This window comes from Meriones unguiculatus, chromosome 15 (genome assembly GCF_030254825.1).
Source record: "Meriones unguiculatus strain TT.TT164.6M chromosome 15, Bangor_MerUng_6.1, whole genome shotgun sequence".
NCBI lineage: Eukaryota > Metazoa > Chordata > Mammalia > Rodentia > Muridae > Meriones > Meriones unguiculatus.
In genome coordinates this window covers 44,827,752-44,848,851 of record NC_083362.1, presented here as the reverse complement: position 1 = coordinate 44,848,851, position 21,100 = coordinate 44,827,752, and the positions used below count along the sequence as shown (strand labels likewise).

The 21,100-nt window shown below is 39.8% G+C and overlaps 1 protein-coding gene across 1 annotated transcript; it reads left to right on the top strand.

The window, feature by feature from the left end:
• The first annotated feature begins 10,480 nt into the window (after window positions 1-10,480).
• Window positions 10,481-11,880, top strand: LOC110557741 (heat shock transcription factor, Y-linked-like). Its single transcript, XM_021652326.2, has one exon. It carries the CDS (start codon window positions 10,545-10,547, stop codon window positions 11,733-11,735), a length of 1,191 nt encoding a protein of 396 aa, XP_021508001.2. The 5' UTR covers window positions 10,481-10,544; the 3' UTR covers window positions 11,736-11,880.
• Window positions 11,881-21,100: the final 9,220 nt, after the last annotated feature.

The following is a 21,100-nucleotide window of genomic DNA, read 5'->3' as shown; positions in this document are numbered from 1 at the left end:
CATCCCATTTGTCTTTTTAAGTGAGGATTGTTCATCTTACTCCAGGTCCTCTTTCTTGTTTATCTTCTTTAGGTGTATAGATTTCAGTATGTTTATAATATCTTATAGGACTATATGAGTGAGTATATACCTTGTGTGTCTTTCCCCTCCAGGGATACCTCACTCAGAATGATTTTTTCTAGTTCCCACCATTTGCCTGCAAATTTCATGATTTCCTTGTTTTTAGTTGCTGAGTAGTATTCCATTGTGTAAAAGTACCACAATTTCTGTATCCATTCCTCTGTTGATGGACATCTTATTTGTTTCCAGGTTCTGGCTATTACGAATAAAGCTGCTACGAACATAGTTGAGCAAATGTTCTGTATACTTGAGCATCTTTTGGATATATGCCTAGGAGTGGTATGGCTGGATCTTGAGGAAGCACTATTCCTAATTGTCTGAGAAAGGGCCAGGTTGATTTCCAAAGTGGTTGTACCATTTACATTCCCACCAGCAGTGGAGGAGGGCTCCCAATTCTCCACAACCTCTCCAGCATGTGTTGTCCCTTGAGGTTTTAACCTTTGCCATTCTGATGGGTCTAAGGTGAAATCTCAGGATCATTTTGATTTGCATCTTTCTGATGGCTAAGGACACTGAGCATCTCTTTAGGTGTTTTTCTGCCATTCTATACTCCTCTACAGAGAATTCTCTGTTTAGCTTTGTTCCCCATTTTTTAATTGGATTGCTTGATTTGTTGCTTTTTTATTTCTTTAGTCCTTTATATATTCTGGATATCAGCCCTCTGTCAGATATATGGTTGGTAAAGATCCTTTCCCAGTCTGTAGGCTGTCCTTTTATTATAATGACAGTGTCCTTTGCTTCACAGGAGCTTTTCAGTTCCATGAGGTCCCATTTATTGATTGTTGCTCTTAGAGCCTGTGCTGTTGGTGTTCTGTTTAGGATGTTGTCTCCTGGGCCAATGAGTTCAAGGCTCTTCCCCACCTTTTCCTCTCACCAATTTAGTGTATCTGGTTTTATATTGAGGTCTTTTATCCACTTGGATTTTAGTTTTGTGCAGGGTAATAAATATGGATCTATTTTCGTTTTTCTGCTTGTAGACATCCAGTTAGACCAGCACCATTTGTTGAAGATGCTGTCTTTTTTCCATTGAATGATTTTGGCTTCTTTGTGGAAAATCAAGTATTCATAGGTGTTTGGATTTATTTCTGGATCTTCTATTCAGTTTCATTGATCCACCTTTCTGCTTCTATGCCAATGCCATGCAGTTTTTTTGTTTTTGTTTTTGTTTTGTTTCTCCATATGAAGCTCAGAATTGTTCTTTCAAGGTCTGTAAAGAATTGTATTGCTTTTTTGATGGGAATTTCATTGAATCTGTAGATTGCTTTTGGCAGGATGGCCATTTTTACTATGTTAATCCTATCGATCCATGAGCATAGGTGATCTTTCCATCCTCTGATATCTTCCTCAATTTCTTTCTTCAGAAATTTGAAGTTTTTTTCAAACAGGTCTTGTTACCTGCTTGGTTAAAGTTACCCCAAGGTGCTTTATGTTATTAGTGGATACTATGAAGGGTATTGTTTCCCTGATTTCTTTCTCAGCCCTTTTGTCTTGGATATACAGAAGGGCTTCTGATTTTTTTTAAGTTAGTTTTGTATCCAGCCACTTTACTGAAGGTGTTTATCAGCTGAAGGAGTTCTCTGGTTGAATTTTTGGGGTCACTCATGTATACTATCATATCATCTGTGAATAGTGAAACTTTGACCTCTTCCTTTCTGATTTGTATCTCCTTGGGCACTGGTTTCTTAAAGAAAAACGAATAGGCTAAGTCATCACGCACACTGACTTCTCATGACAGTGCTTTATTTGCTAAACTCCCACTGTGTATCATATAGATTTTAGTTTATATGAGTATATGCACATCACACACACACACACACACACACACACACACACACACACACACACATTTGTAATTTGTCCTGAAGCCAAAATTTGAAAAATTATAGAGACTAAAACATGATGGTAGATCATCTGTATACTGTGAACAAACGAAGGCAAGGAACTAAATATAGATACACCATCTCCTGGGAGAAGCAATCTCCACAGCATTGGATTTCAGGCTGGCCTTTGAAGGTACTCAACTTTTCAGATGTTCACAGGACAGACCATAATCACCTAATGTTAAACATCCGAGAGACGCTTAGGTTTTGACATCTGTTTTCCTGTGTGTCCGTATACATTTGTGTGCAGACGTGTGTGAGAGTGCAGGTTGTCTATGGAGGTCAGGGGATAGCCTCAGGTGTGTTTCCTCAGACATCAACTACCTTTACTTCTGAGACCTCTTGGCAGTCTGAAACTTGGTAATTAGGCTAGCCTGGCTTGCCAGTGAGCCCCACGGCTTCACCAGCCTTTGTATCCCCAGCGTGTGGGTTCCAGGTGTGCTCGATCATGCATGGTTTTACAAGTTTTATTTTATTGTTTACTTACATGCATGCATTTGTGTGTGTGTGCACATGTGTATGTATGTGTGAGCACACGTGCATCCTCATGAATGTCTGGTGTGGATGTGTGTGCCTGATATGATTAGATGAAGGTGTTGGTGCATAGAAGCTGGAATTACAGGTGATTGTGGCATGCCCAGTGTGGGTTCTGGTCCTCTCGAAGAGCAATGAGTACTCCTAGCCACTAAGCCATCTCCCCAGCATTGACAGCTCCCCACTTAAATGTGAGTTCTGTGGCTCAAACTCTATTCTCATGCCAAACAAGCCCTTGATGATTGAGCACCTCCCCAGACCCTAATATTTACTTTTTTTGGTATAATTAATTTCATTTATTTGTGCAATGGATAAGACAAAATAGGAGTAGTAGAAAGTTGACAACAAAATACATATACAAACCTATAAACTAGCAAATAAGGCAGAGTGCCTTCTAAATATCATTTTTTTGCTTTAATTTTAGCTTCTTTTAAAATTTATTTAATTATAGTTTATTCACTTTGTATCCCAGCTGAGCCCCCTTCCCCACCCCCTTCCTATCCCACCCTCCCTCCCTCTTTTCTTCTATGCCCCTCCCCTTTCATTTGACCCTAGTCTATCAGGTCTCATCAAGAATGGCTTCATTGTCTTCCTCTGTGGACTGGTAAGGCTGCTCCCCGCCCCACCTCAGGTAGAGGTGATCAAAGAGCTAGCCTATGAGTTCATGTCAGAGACAGTCCCTGTTCCTATTACTGGGGAACCCTTTTGGCTTGAGCTGCCCCGAGCTACATCTGTGCAAGTTTTAGGTTTTCTCCATGAATGGTCCTTATTTGGACTATCAGTCTCACAAAAGACCCCTGTGCCCCGATTTTTTGGTTATTTTGCTCTTCTTGTGGAGCTCCTGTCTCCTCCAGGTCTTTCTATCTCCCCCTTCTTTCTTAAGATTTCCTGCACCCTGCCCAAATTTTGGTATGAGTCTCAGCATATGTTTTAATACCCTGCTGGGTAGAGTCTTTGAGAGGCCCTCTAAGGTAGGTTCCTGTCCTTTTCCCTGTTTTCTCCCTCTTCCTTTGGCTGTCCCGTTTATAAGTGGATAGTAGACATATAACATAGGATAATCATACTAAAATCTGTATACCTAAAGAAGCTAATCAAGAAGAAAGACTCTGGGTGAGATACTCTATCTTAATATTTACTCCTACAAAATAGTTCTGTCCGTATTTTTGTTTAAATCATCAGTCACCATAGGATAAGAAATTAAATTCTTGATTTTCAATTGCTGTGATTATTCCTGCATCTAAAACTTTTTAAAAATTATGTAGTTAAAAACAGCTGACAGACATCTAAAATGCTAAGACCCTATTTACTTCAAGCATTTGCTGTTTCTGTTCCTTAAAGCCAACGAACATTCTCGACTTCTTTATCTAATTTCTTCATTCTTGTTCAGTGTCATAAAATAGTGCATTAAAGTTAAAGTTATTTTTTACCTGGAACTTTTTTTGGGCATGAGTCCCAGATCCACAAGAGTTTGCAAATTTCTATATGAGTTTATTTTGCATATACATGCCTGTTATGCACAGATATACACACTATACTTCATCTTTTAATAATATTAGACGGTTATTATGTTCTAAAGTTGTTTATCTACATCAGTTATTGATAGATATTGCTCTGACTTGCATGCACTCAAATGCATGCAATTGTGTGATACATTGATTCTAGACTATTTTAAGATACATTCTTGAACTCAAATATGATATAAATCTTAGCTTAGGGACATGTTTAAATTCAGAGCATTTTTTATTTCTTTCCCAATCAAGACTTGAGTGAGTAAGTGAGAGGGAGAGAGAAAGGAGGGTGTGCAGGATAGATGTGCAGAGGAAAGACATTACACATGAATTTGCATTCAGGACACATTGAAAATGGACCCACTCTAGAGCATTGTATTCTAACTATATTTTATTTTTATACATATTCCCTGGTTTCAACTAGTTCTCCATATGTATACTTTCAGTTGATGCCTTTCCTTTGGCACTTATCCTTTAAATGCTTGTGACAGAGGTGAAAGGTTAGTTAAAATGTTACAGACATCCCAAGTTCTTGACAATTTAGGAAGAGTTACCTAGCGAATTACTTCAGTCAAGTTCCAGCTCTGGCCTCTTCAGCTGGCAGTTTCCCCAGACTCTGGGTGGTCTCATGGTAAGAACGGAGGCCCTCTCAGTCGGCGCTTAGTCTAAGACGTCTGTCTTCTTTTGTCATTGCTTTTATGAGATACTCTAGGGTGATTAGGGTGTTACTGGACTTTTCGGTTCCATGCTGGACTTTTCGGTTCCACAGCTGGGGCCTCTGGTCTTTGCCATGTAGGCCAGGCACGGATCCCTCACAACAAGGACATGCCCTTTCTCAAAGGCAGCTTAAGTCTTAGATAATGGAACAGGTTCCTGGATGGCTCTTCATCACACCTTTTTGCCAAAGAGGTGGCCACAGAGCATCACCTTCCAATTCGGCCTATGAAACTGCAGAATCTCCCAACCAAAAGCCACAAGCCCCGCCCTTCTGACCTTTAAAGGATCCTAATTGCCTTCGGAAATTCTAGCCTCTCCGTAAGTTGTACTCGGGATGTTGAAAGCACTCGACTGATCAGTTAGTAGTGGTCTGTCTAAACCTTCTGGTGACTGACCTTCATTCCTCAGAGATGCTGGGAGAATTTTCATCTGGACTCCTTAAATGGTCCCAACGGGGGCACCAGTGTCGAAGTGGAATCTTCTTTAAAAAAGAAAAGAAAAGAAAGAAAGAAACAAGCCAACAGTAACACCTAGGTTTAAAATCATGCCCAGCTCATGTTTGACAATCCTTCTGATAGCCCAAATACTATAAATTTAGTTGATGATAACGGAACAGATGGAAAAACATATGGCTTGTAGGTAGTGTGTGGTGCTTGATATTTGCAGTACATTAGGGGAATTTATTTTATTTTGTCTCTTTCCTTGTGTAACTTTGTGATATTTCATCAAGTGAATTTTATATGTCTTTTGACTTATTTCTATAGTAGCATTAAACTCTTTGTGACTCAAGCAGACTGTTCTTAAATAGTTGGTTTTATAACCACCTCAAAGCCCACATTAAAGTATATTGGCAAGACCTTCATTCAAGAAAAGATTAGACAGTTATTGGCAATCTGTGGACAGCGGTTTCACATGTAGAAGAGGTGAACATTTATGTGAGACTAATTCTAGCAAAGCTTATTAAAGATGGTTCATTTAACCAAGATTTAGATTAGAATATGTGTCTAAAACTGTAACCAAAACCCGTGGGTCTAGATTTAATATTAATCTTTGTAACTTCTCATATTCTAAAGAAAACTTGGTTTAAAAAAAAGATCACAGGTGCTTAAAATACTGTATTTTCATCCTGTTAGAGGAACAAGGGAAATTTAATGCACGAAAAAAAAAGGCATAAACACATATGACCCTCAGCTTGATCTGTTTTTAAGCTAGAGAACAGCCCTGGGGTCCCCCTGTTACTTTGAAGTTTATCTAAAACTTCAGCTTCCTGGTGCGTGGCTGTTAGCAATTTTGTAAACTTTTTTTTTCTTTTTTAAATATAAGTATTTACTTTTTAAGTGTCTTTTTAAAACACTGGGAACAAGATGAAAAATATTTCTCTTTAGAGGGTCTAAAAGATAATAGTAGACTTAGCAAGTGAACATTAAGTTAGTATGTGTGAAAATCTCTAGAGCTGCTGGGTGCTTGACAGGATGCCTGTATTGAAGTCACTTAATCTTGAACTTCTGGTAAATTTTCTTCTGTCAGACTTTTTTCAGTTTCTCCACATAACATTTTCCCCTTTGCCTTGCCCCTGACATCAATGTATGGAGCTCACATTTCTGGTTATCCTTGGAGTTTACATATGTTACTTCTCTCTCTAGATGATTTTTGTTAGTCCTCTTTCTTGCCAACGGTTTGCGCATACTTTCACACAAGCAAAACCCACTGAACTGGGTGACAAGAGACACGGTGACATTAAATTGATTCTCCCATAAACATCCATATAACACACGTTTCTGACTTCCTCTAGCAATGGACAAACAGCAGAAGATTACATCCAGGCAAATTTTACACACCCAGTTAAGACATAGTAAGGTCTAACTAACTGCTAGTGTTTGCTTTGGATCATTATAAAAGGCCCAATCAGACAAGTTTTTTGTTTGTTTGTTTGTTTGTTTTAATTTAAAAAAAAAAAAGAGTTTTAGAGCTGTTTTACACTCTTCATACAGGGGAAGGTGCGGAGCTGTCTTGTGTGTCTCTGCTACTGTGCCCACAGCCACTCCATCGTTATCGTCCCTTCCTGGTGACCTGCAGAAGCACACTTGAGATTTCTGCACCTTCCTATGGATTAAGATACAAACATGGTCTCAGCCAGGATGCTTCCACCATCCCACACAGCCCCTGCACACCCTCCACTCTCATCAGCCCTGAAACCATCCCCCCCCCTTTTTTTCCTCCACCATCTCCTCATTTTGTCACTTTCAAAATGTTTGGCATACCAGATCCTCTCACTCACTTAGGGACACCTTGGTTGCTTTCAAGTTTGGGCAGTGTTGAGTAAAGCCTCCACAAACATGCATGAGCAAGGTTTTGTGTGAAAACCTAAGTTTTCAACTCCTTGGGAGTGTCCTGCCTGTATGGTAAGAGTACACCCAGAAATGCAAAGTGGCAATAATATTTTGAATTCTCAGCAGCAGTGGGTGAGAGCCCCAGTCGTTCCAAAGCCTTGCCATCACAGTCAATGGGAAGATGAGGAGCCACTTCTTTTTTTTTTTTTTAATTTTTATTACAATTTATTCACTCTGTATCCCAGCTGTAGCCCCCTCCCTCAACCCCTCCCGATCCCATCCTCCTTCCTTCTCCTCCTCCATGTCCCTCCCCTAGTCCACTGATAGTGGAAGTCTCCTTCTCTTCTATCTGACCCCAGCCTGACAGGTCTTATCAGGACTGGATGGACCCTCTTTCTTGGTGGCCTACTTAGGCCACCTCACCAGGGGGAGTTGATAAAAGAGTCGGCCACTGAGTCCATATCAGACAGCCCTTGCTCCCCTTACTAGGGCACCTACATGCAGACAGAGATGATCATATCTGAGTAGGGGGTCTAGGCCCTCTCCGTGCATTGTCTTTGGTTGATTCATTAGTCTCTGCAGGAACCCCCGAGCCTAGAATTAAGATCTGGAGCTCCACAAGGAGACCAACAAAGCAGAGTCAGGTCTATACCCCTGGAGCCCTCCTATCATAGCTGACATCTAAGAAAGCTACACGATGCACCATTAGTGTCATCCCTTAGCTGTTGTCAGTGCTCTGCAGTGGGGCCAATGTTCCTGGCATGTAAGTAGCATCCCATTGCTGTTTTAATCTTCATTTCTCTGATGAAATATGATGTAATCATTTTATATTTCCATTTATTTCCTTTGTTTATTCATTAGTGAAGTGTCTATGTTAGTTTTTTTAATTCTTCTAAAATAGGCTTTTTTCTTATTGTTGAGTTTTAGGATGTTTTGTGCACCTTTTATTATATACATCTTTTACAGGTTTTTCCCTCTAGATTGTGGTATATCTTGTCATTCTCTTGGATGATTTTTGCAGAGATGAAGTCCCATTTTTCATCCCTTTCTTTCACTAAAATTAAGGCCGCTTAGATTTTTTTCCATGTTATCTGTTGGAATTTCATAGTTTCACATTCCACATCGAGGTCTGTGATGCAGTTTTAGTGAGTTTTGTGGAGCAAGTAATTGTGTTTCAATATTTTCTTTCTCTTTCTCCTCCCCTTCTGTCCCTCCCTCCTTCTCTCCCGCCCTTCTTCCCTCCCTCCCTCTCTCCGTCCATCCCTTCTTCCAGCTTTGGCATGTTCAGTCCTTTCAGATGTCAAATTATTTCAGCATCACTTGTTGAAAAGATTCTGATTATTTAAATCTTACAGTTGCACCTTGGCATATTTAATCCTGTTTTCAGTCAAGTACTTTTGCTACTTAGTTGGCTAAGTTTATGTTTTTTTTTAATAAAATGATGTTATCCAAAAAAGTAAAGCCAGTTGAGAATATTCTATTACTTGCTATTTGAAAAAAAAAATCTTCTCTCATATATTAATCCTGGCTGCAATTTCCCCTTTCTTCTCTCCTCCCAGTTTCATCTCCATCACCATCACCACCACTACAGCCACCCCCTCCCACCTCCTAAAGATTCCCTCCTCTTCTTCCTTCTTCTTCTCCTCCTCTTCCTCCATTTTCCTTCAGAAAAGAACAAGCTTCCTAGGAATATCAAGTGAGCATGGCATAACAAATTACAATACGACTGGGCACATGCTCTCATATCAAGGCCAAATGAGGCTACCCAGTAGGAGGCAAAGGGCCCCAAGAGCAGGCATAAGAGTCAAAGAGAGCCTCCCACCCGCTGCACTGTTAGGAGAACCACAAAAACACAAGCTAAAAACCGTATCATAGTACACTCAGTAACTCATGTTCCTTCCCATCCCTCCATGTCACACCTTGCCTCACCTGAGCTTCCAGTCCAGGAAAAAATACCAGTTTGTTGTTTTGTTAACTTGTCCTGTAACTTCCCCATTCTCACGTTTACTCCGAGTTTTTCAAAGACCTTCTTTGTTTCTATCTACTTCCCTTCCCTTCCACTATCATCCGTTTTTCCTACTCAGTAAACAGGAGTAATTAATATCTATCTGATGAGGTCAGGCCACTTTAAGTTTATAAAAACTGTGGTAAGGTCACAGTCTGTAACCTCCTTCATTTATTTGTGAAACCGTCTCATTTCACGCTGCCATCTAGATGGGCCCAGGAAGTGAGGACTAGTTACTGCCTGACAGATGCATAAGGTGATCCTCCCACACCATTTTTTTTTTTTTTTGGCAGAAATGGCGGGTTTGACCTCCTCGGGATACTCATTTCATTGCAGGACCCTCTTTTGGCAATCACAGGTCCACTTATCCAACTATTTTCTTCATCCCACCATGGCTACCAGCACCAAGTCGTTCTTGAGATGAGTTAGGCACCTGATGCTCTGATGGCTCTGTGCCCACTGCTGTGTTTGCTCTTAATAAGGGTCTCACTTCTGCCCTATCTGCCCTACTCTGTATCCAGAGCTACCATTTTCGTTAGTTTTGACTTATATTGCTAGCATTTTCTCACTTCTGCAAATATAGCTAAGTGTATGTGTATGCACAGCTATTTATTCCCTTATACATTTATAAAATAAATCGAAGAATGCAAGTATGTTAGGGCTGGAGAGAACATTATATATAAAAATTAAACATTTAAGGGCTTGAAAGATGCCTCAGAGCTTAAAAGAACTGGTTGGACTAGGGAAATGGTTAATAACTGTCATTTATACCTACTGGGAGAGGGAAAAGTGTCTCTTCAATGGAGAGACACTTGGTATACCAACCAATCCAGGGCAGGCCTCATATTCAGTTGTTGACCAGAATATAATGGACTCTACAGCTTTTTTTGGTATGACTTTATTTGGTTACAGTTTGATGGGATTTTATTGCTTTGTTTTGTTTTTACTTTTTGGTTTGTGTTTTATTTTGTTTTTCATACTTTTGGGGTTTGTTGTTATATTGGTCCTTTGCTTGTGATTTTTTTTTTTTTCTTCTTAAGAAAGAACTCAAAGTTGGGTGGGTAAGGAGAAGGAAGATCTGGAAAGACTTGGGGAGAGAAAGAATATGATCAAAGTATATTTAAAATTATAAAAACCTCTTTTAAATACTATCAAGTCTAATTTTAAAAGGGGAAAAGTGTCTTTAGGAATGAGATTTTTGAAATAATCCTCAGTAAGTAAGTCAGGGGCTACCCTTGCTTTACTGGGAACATTTTTGCATAGGGCAGGAACACTTGGCATAATGTTATGCAGTGATCACCAGGAACCCTCAGTCATTTTATGATGTCACAGCTATCAGATTGACTGCCTTTATGTGTCATCACTTACTTCCATCTGTGCAGGACTACTGAAGCGCCAATGAAAGCTGCAGAATACAAAGCCATTCAGATGGGAAGTCTGTAAGTAAAGCATGCAGGATATGGCCGAGGCCCCTTCAGAAACACTGGATGTTTCCCCTAATGATCTACCAGCGGATTCAGAACCCTCTTCCAGTCATCCTCTGTGCGACAACACAGGTCAGAAGGACTCAGACTTATGGGCTATTATTGAGGAAAGTGCCTTTCAGGTGTTGGCTCAGCGATTCTTGATAAAGAGGCCACCTCATACCCTCTGTGCCTCAGAGCCAGATGAAGACAGTAATTTGTTTTCTATGACCTTCCCCAGAAAACTTTGGAAAATAGTGGGAAGTGACAAATTTAAGTCTATTTGGTGGGATGAAGATGGGACTTACATCGTGATTAATGAAGAACTCTTCAAGAAGGAAGTGTTGGAAAGAAAGGCCCCCTTCAGAATATTTGAAACCGATAGCATGAAGAGTTTGGTTCGACAGCTTAATCTGTATGGATTTAGAAAAATGAGACAGAATTTCCAGAGATCTGCTTCTCTCCCTGACTTTCTGGCTGAAGAAAAAGGAGTCTCTGCCTCATGTAAGTTACAGTTTTATCAGAATCCAAACTTTCTGAGAGACTGTCCCCATCTTATAGAAAGAATGAAAAGGAGAATAGGGATTAAAACGGCTTCTCGAGGAGCTGCTCCATCGCTTCCAGATTTTAAGAACAAACACTTTAGTCCAGACTTGGGCAACATGGATGACCACAGTTTGGGTGTAGCTGTCCGAACCAGTGAGAGAAATCTATTGTCCGGCCCTCGTGTTTCAAATGTATATCTGAGACAGAAGCCTTCTGTCTCCCAAGGAAGTTCTGATACAATAGATATGATGAGAGGTGACTTTCCTCTTGCAACATCAAGTTCCTTTAGACCCCCTGAGGAAATGCTAACACAGTGCCCTGCTCCCTTAAAAGAGGTGCCCTCTCTTCATATGGACTCACAGAGACTCTACACTCAAGCAAATGACAACACTGTGAATTTCATTATAACCTCTATTTCTCAAAACCACAGAGATGTGTCTCACTTGTGGAACAGTTGTATTGAAATGCAAGCGGAGCCTTCTCCTTTTCAACCTGGCTATCCTCATTTTTCATCCAGTTCATCTACCTATTCTGACTCAAAACCAGTAGGTGAATCGGAATTACCAGTATACAAGGAAAGGGTAGAATCTACTCCATCAGCATCCACGTCAAATCATCATCCATCTTCATGATGCCATCAATTTCCAGCAATCTACTTGCTTGTTTATGAAAACATTCAGGATGTCAGAGATTAGAATTCATGGTGACAACACCTGGAGTGTACCTGAAATTATCATGATAGAACAATAAAACTCTATGTGCACCTTTAAAAAAAAAAAAAGAGTACTGATTGGTCTTCTAGAGCACCTGAGTTTGATTCTCAACACCCTCACAGCAGCGAGCAACTCTCTGTAATTCAGTTCCAGGGGATCCAATGCCCTCTTCTGGCTTCCATGGGCAGTACACGCATGTGGTGCTCAGACATACATGCAGGCAAAACATCCACACACATAAAATAAAGTATGACTGACTCTTAAAAAAAGAATGCATTCATGTGTACAAGTAAATATTGGTAACTCTCTGTAAAAATACCTGTGTTTGCATATGTAGACTCTATACATATAGAAACACACAAACATATATAACGCATATTCACTTTGCAGAGATGACTAAAAATTACCCATTTAGCATATAGTCATTTCCATTTTTCTTCTATAAATGTACAGATGTACCATAGTTCAATTAGCTTTGGTCAGAGGGCACAAAGGCAGTTTCTAATATTTTTCTGTTGTAAGAGAATATTACAATAAATGCACTTAGAGCCTTGATTTTTTTCTTTTGTCTTCGAATGGTTTGAACTCTAGAGTTGTATTTCCTGAGTAACTTAGTTTTTCTGGGGAAAAAGAGTAAACACTATTCCTTTCAGGAAGACTTTGGAACTATCATATTTGCATCTACATTTTTAGGTGGCCTCTATTTTTAACATTTTCTATATATTAAAAGCATATAGGGTGGAGTTATGCTTAGTATGATGCTTTTCTATAGTTCACAAATTTGGAGTATTGTACAGTGTGTTTGTGGCTCATTATGATCATTCTAATCTGTGATCCTTTAATCACCCATTTTTATGAGTCAAAATGGATATTGTCAAGCATTCTCTTCAATATTAATTGTTAAAATACTTATGAAATGTCTTTTTGGATGGTCCTGTGCAGGGTATGAAACTGTGAACACTGTGCCCTAAGATAAGGTGATTTGCAATTTTGGAAATCAGGGTTTTTGTCTGAAAAAAAAATCTGAGTCATAATTCCTAGTTTGATTGTTTCATGGAACTCCTGGAAGAAACAACTGCAGTGATGAATGTGAAGTTGATTGCTAAAATATAAAGAGCCATAAAATCTATAGAACAGTTATTGTTACGGTCGTAGAATACACTCTTAAGTGTTTTGCTATTATCTTCCCCAACATATTCAGCTGCCTGCAAGTGCAGTCATTGTTCCTTTGGTATTCCTCAAAGCAGCTGCCAGAGAGGAGCAGACATGAAGTTTATGAAACAGTTTGTTTCACCAAGTCCCATACCAAGGGTCTCAAACTCAAATTTCTAGAGAGGCTACCCTGAGAATGTAAATAAGACCACGGCAAGAAGTAGGAAGGAATGACAGGCAAACTGGAGAATGAATTTTCAGCCTAAAGACGTTCAGACTCAAGTTCAGAAATATCACTGTGAAATAAACGAATAGTGGGGAGGGGTTGGCTATACTCTGTGTGCTCCTTGCGAGGTGGGCTTTATAGCAGTGTTCTGTTTGGGAGAGGAGTCTCACCCTCCTTCCTAGCCTGGATAACCTTACCAATGTGGATATTGACAGACGGTCAAATCACCACGGCGATAGCCACAAAACATGAAAATAACAGCAAAAATGTCTGTGATATGTTAAGCAACACCCTATAAGGCTATCCATTTACGGGTAAATCTATATTCATGTGATTCATATACTGTATCCTCTATTTTTCCTGTTGAAATATAGAGTAAGGTATATCTGTATAGCTTTTCTCAGGCACACTCTTTGAGTTTTATTGTGTGACACGTTTTATTCTTGAGCGCTCCTGGGGCAGATGATACTGTATTGTTGCTTTTTACAGAAAATTTATTTTTTATTAATTTATATCTGAGGCAAGGTTTTGCTCTATAGGTCTGGCTGCTCTGGATTCTACTGTGTAGATCAGAATGGACCTCAGCTCCCAGAGATTTGTCTTCTCCTGCCTCCTGATGCTGGGATTAAAGGTGTGCTCTTTTGCTCCTGTCTTCTTCTTTCTGGATTTTACCTTGTAGACACTATCAAGCATATTCGGTCAGGTCAGCCTTCATATTTTGCCTTGCTCTTAGAATATTCAGAATCAGGCCTGTCTTTGACTTCTAGAAGAATGTACCAGATCTTTTGTCATTCAGATACTAGGCTCTACTTGTTCAATTAGCATTGCCTGTGGTTCCCCTTTTCTCCTTTTCTTCATAACTCACTATAGCTTACTATGTTTGGCCTTGTAAGCTACCTCAGAACCAGTTTGGAAAAAAAAAAAAAACAAAAACACAAAAAAACGCTTAGGTGTGAATGGCATACATTTAGGAGAAGAGAGTAATTCATTCCCCTTGTGATTTCTAGCAGAGCTGTGCTGGAAGCTATCTCGTATGACTTTGTATAAGAAGTTGAACTAAAGTCCCAATTTATTTCTAATATCAGAGATCAGACCTCTACTCTTGCCTGATGCATCTAAAACAAAAAGGGGGAACTATAGAGAGCTGTGTAATGCCGTGCCTTAAAGATGGAGCTGGTTTCTGCCTTCCACCTTCCCGATGGTGAGTGCTCTCTGTCACAAACAACTCCATATTTGGCTAAGGCTGAGGATCTGGCTTGCTTCCATGTATGTGGACCTATCTGCATTGCCCACGAGGCGAGGCACGCTGGAGTTGGCTACCCAGAGGCTATTTAAGCTGTGGGCTGGCTTTCCCCAGGGTCAGAAGATTGTTCAAGGTTCCTGAATAAACTGCATTGAGAAGAACAAAAAAAAAAAAAAAAGATCAGAAAGAAGGAGAGGAGGACCAGGAGGGGAGGAGGGAGGGGCTTATGGGGGGATACAAAAGGAATAAAGTGTAATTAGTAAAAGTTAAATAAAAAATAAAAAAAATAATTAAAAAAAAACAAAAAAACTGTGTTCTCTAATTTTTTCTTTTTGTATTCGGCAAACTTTACTTAATTTTCCCTACAATTGTTTTGTTTTCGTAGGGGGGAAAAACTTCTTTAAATGACTTGACGTTTGGGAGGGACCTAGGCAAGAGCCACACCTGTTTTAAAGAGGCTACAAGGCTAATTGGCAGATTAATGTCTTTTGATCCTTGAGAGCAGGAATGTTGTTGATCCAGAGCCAAATTATTGTTGCTGTATAGCCATTCATTTCCCACAGGTGCCTGACTTACCATCCATGCAACTATCAGTAAAACCTTTTGCAATGTTGTATTCACAAACTACTATCCTTTACCAACCCAAAAGCTAAGGATCTCATCAGAGAGCATCTGAGATCTATAGGAGACATTCCTCCACTTTGCTGTAACCTGCCTAACTGACATCCATCCTTCCAACGTATTTGAAAAATATCTTGACTTGTAGCTCTGTTCTATTGTGTAAGCGATAAAAAAAAAAAAGTCAGGTAAGATTTACCATATTGAAACATGCTGTTTGGATTAACCTGGATCTGTTATGTTCCTAGGCCATGGTCATTCATGTCTGGATTGAGAATGAATGCTCTCTTCATCTCATTCAGAGTGGTGTTTTCATATCAACAGACTTGGATATTTTCACTCATTTCTCATCTTTTTTCTGTTGGCTCATCATCATAAAAGAAACATTAGATTTGTATTTCCTAGCAGTTTGTTGTTGTTGTTTGTCTGTTTGCTTTTCTGGTTACTCCTGATGTAGATCGTTGGTTTTCTCTCGAGACACACTTTGGTGAGTGCACTTCCTCTTTGTTGTCAGCTAGCCATGTTTGACATGTCTCTGTCACATTTTCCAAGGTCTCTGACTGTTGCAGTTTGTATTCTGCCACTGAGAGTTTAGAATACTTTCCTATCAGTCTTGACTGTCCTAAGAGTTACAAAGACAAGTAAGTGACAACAAACCGAAGACCAGAGTCCTGTACTGCCTATCAATCATGCTTCTCCGTGGCTAGTAATGGCAAAAACAAGGTTCTGAAAAATAGATCAAATCTGAGTAGGTTTTGGTATTTTCTTTAGAACTCAAAAGAAAAATAATGAAAAATCATTCAAAATAAGAAATATCTGTCAGAGAAAGAACTCTATACCTGATCATTTCCACAGCTCAGCTTTGCTCACACTGAACTCAAGAACAACAACAAAGTTGCTCTCTGTGACAACTTGAATATCCAGACAATATGGTTACACACTTTTCATCAGTCCTGCATTTCTGACACTTCCTACAGCTAGAAGCGAATGAGAATCTGGAGAGAAAAAAAAAATGAATGGATTTAGTCCTCATTTGTGTTGACTCGAAAGGCAATTTTTACATTTTCAGAGACTGAAGGCTGTCATTTGGAGAAATTGCTCAAGGATAAAGATATCCCACCAGGCAAAGGAGGAGATGATATTTTTGAGACATCTCTTCAATTTCCAGTCTGCATGTAGACTGCAGGAGGCAGAGGGTTTCAATGTCTGGCTGGTATCTCTCAGTAAGAGTCCCACACTTCTCCTCACCCAGCAGCCTGCAGTACTCTCAAAGGAGCCAACAGTCCCACAAGTCATTCTGTTGTTGCTGAAGCATTTTGTAGGAAAGCATAAAGGAGGGCTTGCATCACCCTGAGGGGATGGTTTTCATCTGATGCTTCTCTGTTTCCTGGGGTTCTGGTCTGGATGTTACTTTCAAAGATCTAGCCTTAGAAAAATACGATTTCTTTTGATTTTCAGAAAATAAGCGTTAACAGGTACTAACTCTGGTGTGGCTTAAAGGAGAGGAAGATGGGAGATGAAGGTGGGTTTCTAGAAGTCCATAGCTCTCATGCTTCCTTAGAGGCATGCAGAAACTCTGAGTCTGATGCTTCCCCCTTTTGCTGTTCCACAGCAACACCAAGGCTTCATACTTACAGGCAAGCACTCCTCCACTGAGCTGAACTCACAGTCTGGACATTCTCCATGGGAATTATAGGGTTTAAAAGGGAGGAAAGGCATGGGATTTCATAACCGCTAGACTGTTCTTATTCCTTACAAACTCTGACTGTGTCATCCTGTAAACTGAGAGATTTTATTTTCAGTGTTGAAATCGATATGGTGCTCCTACTAGCAGTTTTAAAATATTTAAGATTGCAAGAAAAATCTTTATAGCTGGTTATGAAACAAACAACAAGCAAACAGTCCTGCCAACTTACCTTGTTTTCCACTTCATGTCTATAAGTGATGAATTAATTTAATTCTCTCTGTAGGCACTAAGCATATACATCACATAGTCCTGTTGACTCTAAATTTCACAAAAATACAGAGCTATATAAGAGTGGTAATTACAGCATTGCTTATTATGAGAGTTACTAAAAGGCATGTATATTATAAAAATACAAATAGGGTCGATAATGTTCTGGGTAGCTATCATAAAGCAACACTATATACTTAGTAAAGTTGTGTATCTCTGAAGGAGACTATCAGAGAGTCTATCTTCGTGGCATGCAGAACCACCAACCTCACCATCAGAGTTCAGTCTCCAGCACTGAAAAAAAAAAAAAAAAAAGGAACCTATGTTTCTTTGAAGATGTGCTCAAATGTACTACTGAAATCAGATTACAATTTGGAAGATAAATTAATATTTCATCCTAGATCTTTTGAAAATCCAGGTTGAATTACATCTGTTTTCTGATGTCATATTTTGCAGACTTCTCAGTCAACAGGGTTCTTCCTGCAGTGCCTTTCCCATCAGTAAACAACTGTTCCTTCTGGGTGAGTCACCTAAGGGTCACCTTTGCACCTTTCCCACCCAAGGCTCAAGGTGCTCCATCCCATTTATGGCCAACTTCTGTTTCCAGCGCAGATTTCCAAACACTATGAACACCTGTCTCTGCCTGTGAAAGTGCTCATCCCAGCGAGGTCCCCATCACGGCTTCCCTGTTCTCCTTCACTGCCTTGTGCTTAGTTTTGGTTGTGCTTAGGTTTGGTTGTTTCTCCTATAGACGTTAAGGAGAGCTTTTCAGAACACAACAGCCCTATAGTGTGTAGGCAAGTTTAGTTTGATGACTGTTGTAGTCCTGATTTATGGAGACTTTGGGACCTGGTCCCCAGCCCTGCCCAGCCTCATGTTGTGCCCTCTCCTTCTGTTCTCTACCTCTCTAAAGTCTCATCCACAGTTCCTTGCCTCAGGGCTGGTTTAGATGCTATGCTCTATTCTTGGAATGCCTTCTCTACTTTTCATGCTCTGCTTAATTTCCATTCTTTCTTTAGATGTTAAGTCTTTTTTTTCTTTTTGGAGGGGGGGAAGTAATTACATTTTATCACGACTCATGATTTTTATTGCTTGTCACTCCTATGAGAATGATTGTCTCCCGTGGACTGGAATTTGTCTTGCTTACTGCGCTGTCACTGGTGCCCAACACAATTCTTGGCACATTCACAAGGACTATGGAACCGATGACTACATGATTACACAACTATCATTTCAGTATTAAAATAGTTGTAAATTGGCTATTCTTAAGCTATAACATGGTTGACTTTTTCTAAGTTTCTTTCTCCATGTTTGTCTAGATAATTAGTTGGAAATAAGCTAGTATAATCTTTATCCTTTTATTCTGTAAAAAATGATAAAGTAATTTTACATTAAGGTTGACAGCAAAAAAAATAATGGGAATTTTAATAAAAGTGCAATGTTAACAGCCCACAACCTTTGAAATGTAAAGCATGCTGGGTAACACGGTCTTCCATTGTGATCTATAGGAATTTAAAAGTATTAAACTAGCGGCAGGCATACTCTATTATTCTTTAATGGTAATAGAATATATTGAGAATTGTAAGTTAAAATTGAATGTGAGTGCTATAGAGCTCAGACAAAACATGTTCTCCATTTCAGGAAAAGTAGAATTAAATTTTGATCCTAGTATGTACATCAGATGTGAGTAAAATAATATCAGATATTTTGAGATAAGTGGGGTTGTATACAATAGAATAAGTAACATTTAAGTTTTATCAATAAAAGTTGAGGTTATAATGATCCCTTTGATACATAAAGAATACTATCAACTTTATAAAGAAATTTAACTGCTGAAAATTTAATACTTATTCTTTCAAATTTTCAATTTTTCTAGACTTTGAGTTGAATCTATTTTAGCAGCTATCATCCCACACACTTAAAAAAAATTCCAGTATACTTTAAAAAAACTTTTTATGGGTTCTTTGTGGAATTCAGATAAGGCAACCCAATCCCAGTCATCTCCCTCTCCCCTCATACCACCCTCTACCCTTGCAACCCCGTCCCCAACAGAGCAACAACAGCAAACATCTCATTTTGGAAGCTATAATCGTGTCACAATGTGCCCCATGGTACATCCTTTTGTCCACATTTCTTTCCTTACAAATGTTCATTGGTCTGGTGTGAGGCCTTTGGCTTTTGATACTGGAACCTCGCTGGGACTCTGCTCAGATATCCTGTTGCTCTGGTCATGAAGTTACTATAGTTTTAGATCTGTAGGGCTTTCATGAACTTCAGTAGTTCGTTGATGAGGTAGATGTTGGGGTAGGCCAACTTAAAGCTCTGGATCTGGGCATGAGAGGTATCTGAGCTGGATAGCCTGCCAGCTTTCCCATTCTGATGTCCTCTGGGCTGGCTTACCAGCAACCTCTGCAACTAGAGCCAGCTCTACCCTGCGGCCCAGAAGAGATGCAGGCCCTGCTCTCCAGAGTGTTGCAGCTGGAGAGGGATATGGCCACTCTCATGACCCCAGGACCAGCTATCCTGCCTGCCATAGATGATGAGAGATGAAGTGGGGAGGGGGAACATCTTTCCATCATCCACACCACTGGCTAGCAGACAAGAGACAGGGTTGGCTTTTCTGTGTTCACATCCTTGGGGGAGGCTAACTGCAAACCACATTTCCAGGGCCAGCTCTACTGTGCTGATCAGGTGAGGGGCAGGGGCAGCACTCCTCCTCTCATGACTCCAGGACCAACTCTCCCACCTGCCATATATGGCAAGGAGTGAGGATGGAGGTTGATCCCACACACTTTTAATATTTTCTGTATTTCTCTAAGGAGACTTTAGAATGTCCATGCATATCTGAGCATGAAAAGGTCGTTATTGAGCGAGGCAGAGAAAGGCCCTGTACTCAGGAGGCAGAGGCAGACAGATATCTGTGAGTTTGAGGTCAGTCTGGTCTACAAAGGGACTTCTAGGACAGCCAGGGCTACACACAGAAAAACCCGTCTTGAAAAAACGAAACAAAACAAAACAACAACAAAGTCATAAGTAGGAAATATCTATCAGTGTTGAAGACTAATGTGTAAGACTGCACCTTTTTCACTTGATGATTGATAAAGACCTTGGGAGGCTGGAGAAAGGATGGAGAAACCAATGCAATCAATGAGGGCATCAGGTGAGAACCTCTCATGGTGTCTTTTATTTTGTAGTTTGTTTTCATTTCATTTCCTATATTCAAGCCAAGGACTTTTGCATGCTATGCAAGTGCTCTCTGGGGAGATACAACCCCAGCCCTTGTGGTACATCATTGCTTTTGTACAAAAGATTTAAAGCTTATAGGACATGTTTGCATTTGTTAAAACTGAATGAATGTTTGTTGTCTTACTCAATATTAAAAAGAAAAAAAAATGGGACCTTATGAACTGTATTTGTATATTCTTAATTATCAACGAAGCTGAATATTTTCTGAAGCTATTGGTAATCTTTTTTTTTTTTGTCTTTATCTGCAAATGGATTTTGATAGGCAAGTGGATTTGTGAACCTCAGGAATAGAATTTACTTGCACTTAGCAGCTTATGTATTTAATTTCTACTCATCATTATTAGGTCCATTTTTTTTTTCTGAAAGGTCACCTGAAAATGGCCTGTGAGAACAGCAGCAAAAGAAAAAGGACTCTTAATCTCTCTAAAGTACACTCAGAAACAGCACCCACCCACTTGCACCTCTGTGCTGAATGTCACATCAAATAGAGAAGAGCTCAAACCATGTCATGCTTAATGACCTTCTTAGTAGGTGAAAATAGACACTCAAAAGCAGCAGTTCTGGATCCTCGGGACCTGTGGGCCCCATGGATGGAGGAAAAGGATCTCTGTAGGCAGGACTAAACTAAAGGTCTTACTTTGGGGAGATTATTGTGAGTGGTCTGGGTGGGCCCCAATTCATCCACAATATTTTATATGAAATAGGCAGAGGGAGATTCTGTATACACAGAGTGGAGGTGGCAATAGGATTATGGAGACAGATTGGGGTGGTGTGGCATAAAAAGGGGTGTCGCAGACACTGGAAATCAGACTGGATTCTCCTCCAAGAGCTGCTGACACTTTCAT

Coding starts and splice junctions, on each gene's coding strand:
- LOC110557741 (XM_021652326.2), top strand. CDS start 10,545: ATGCAGGATATGGCCGAGGCCCCTTCAGAAACACTGGATGTTTCCCCT.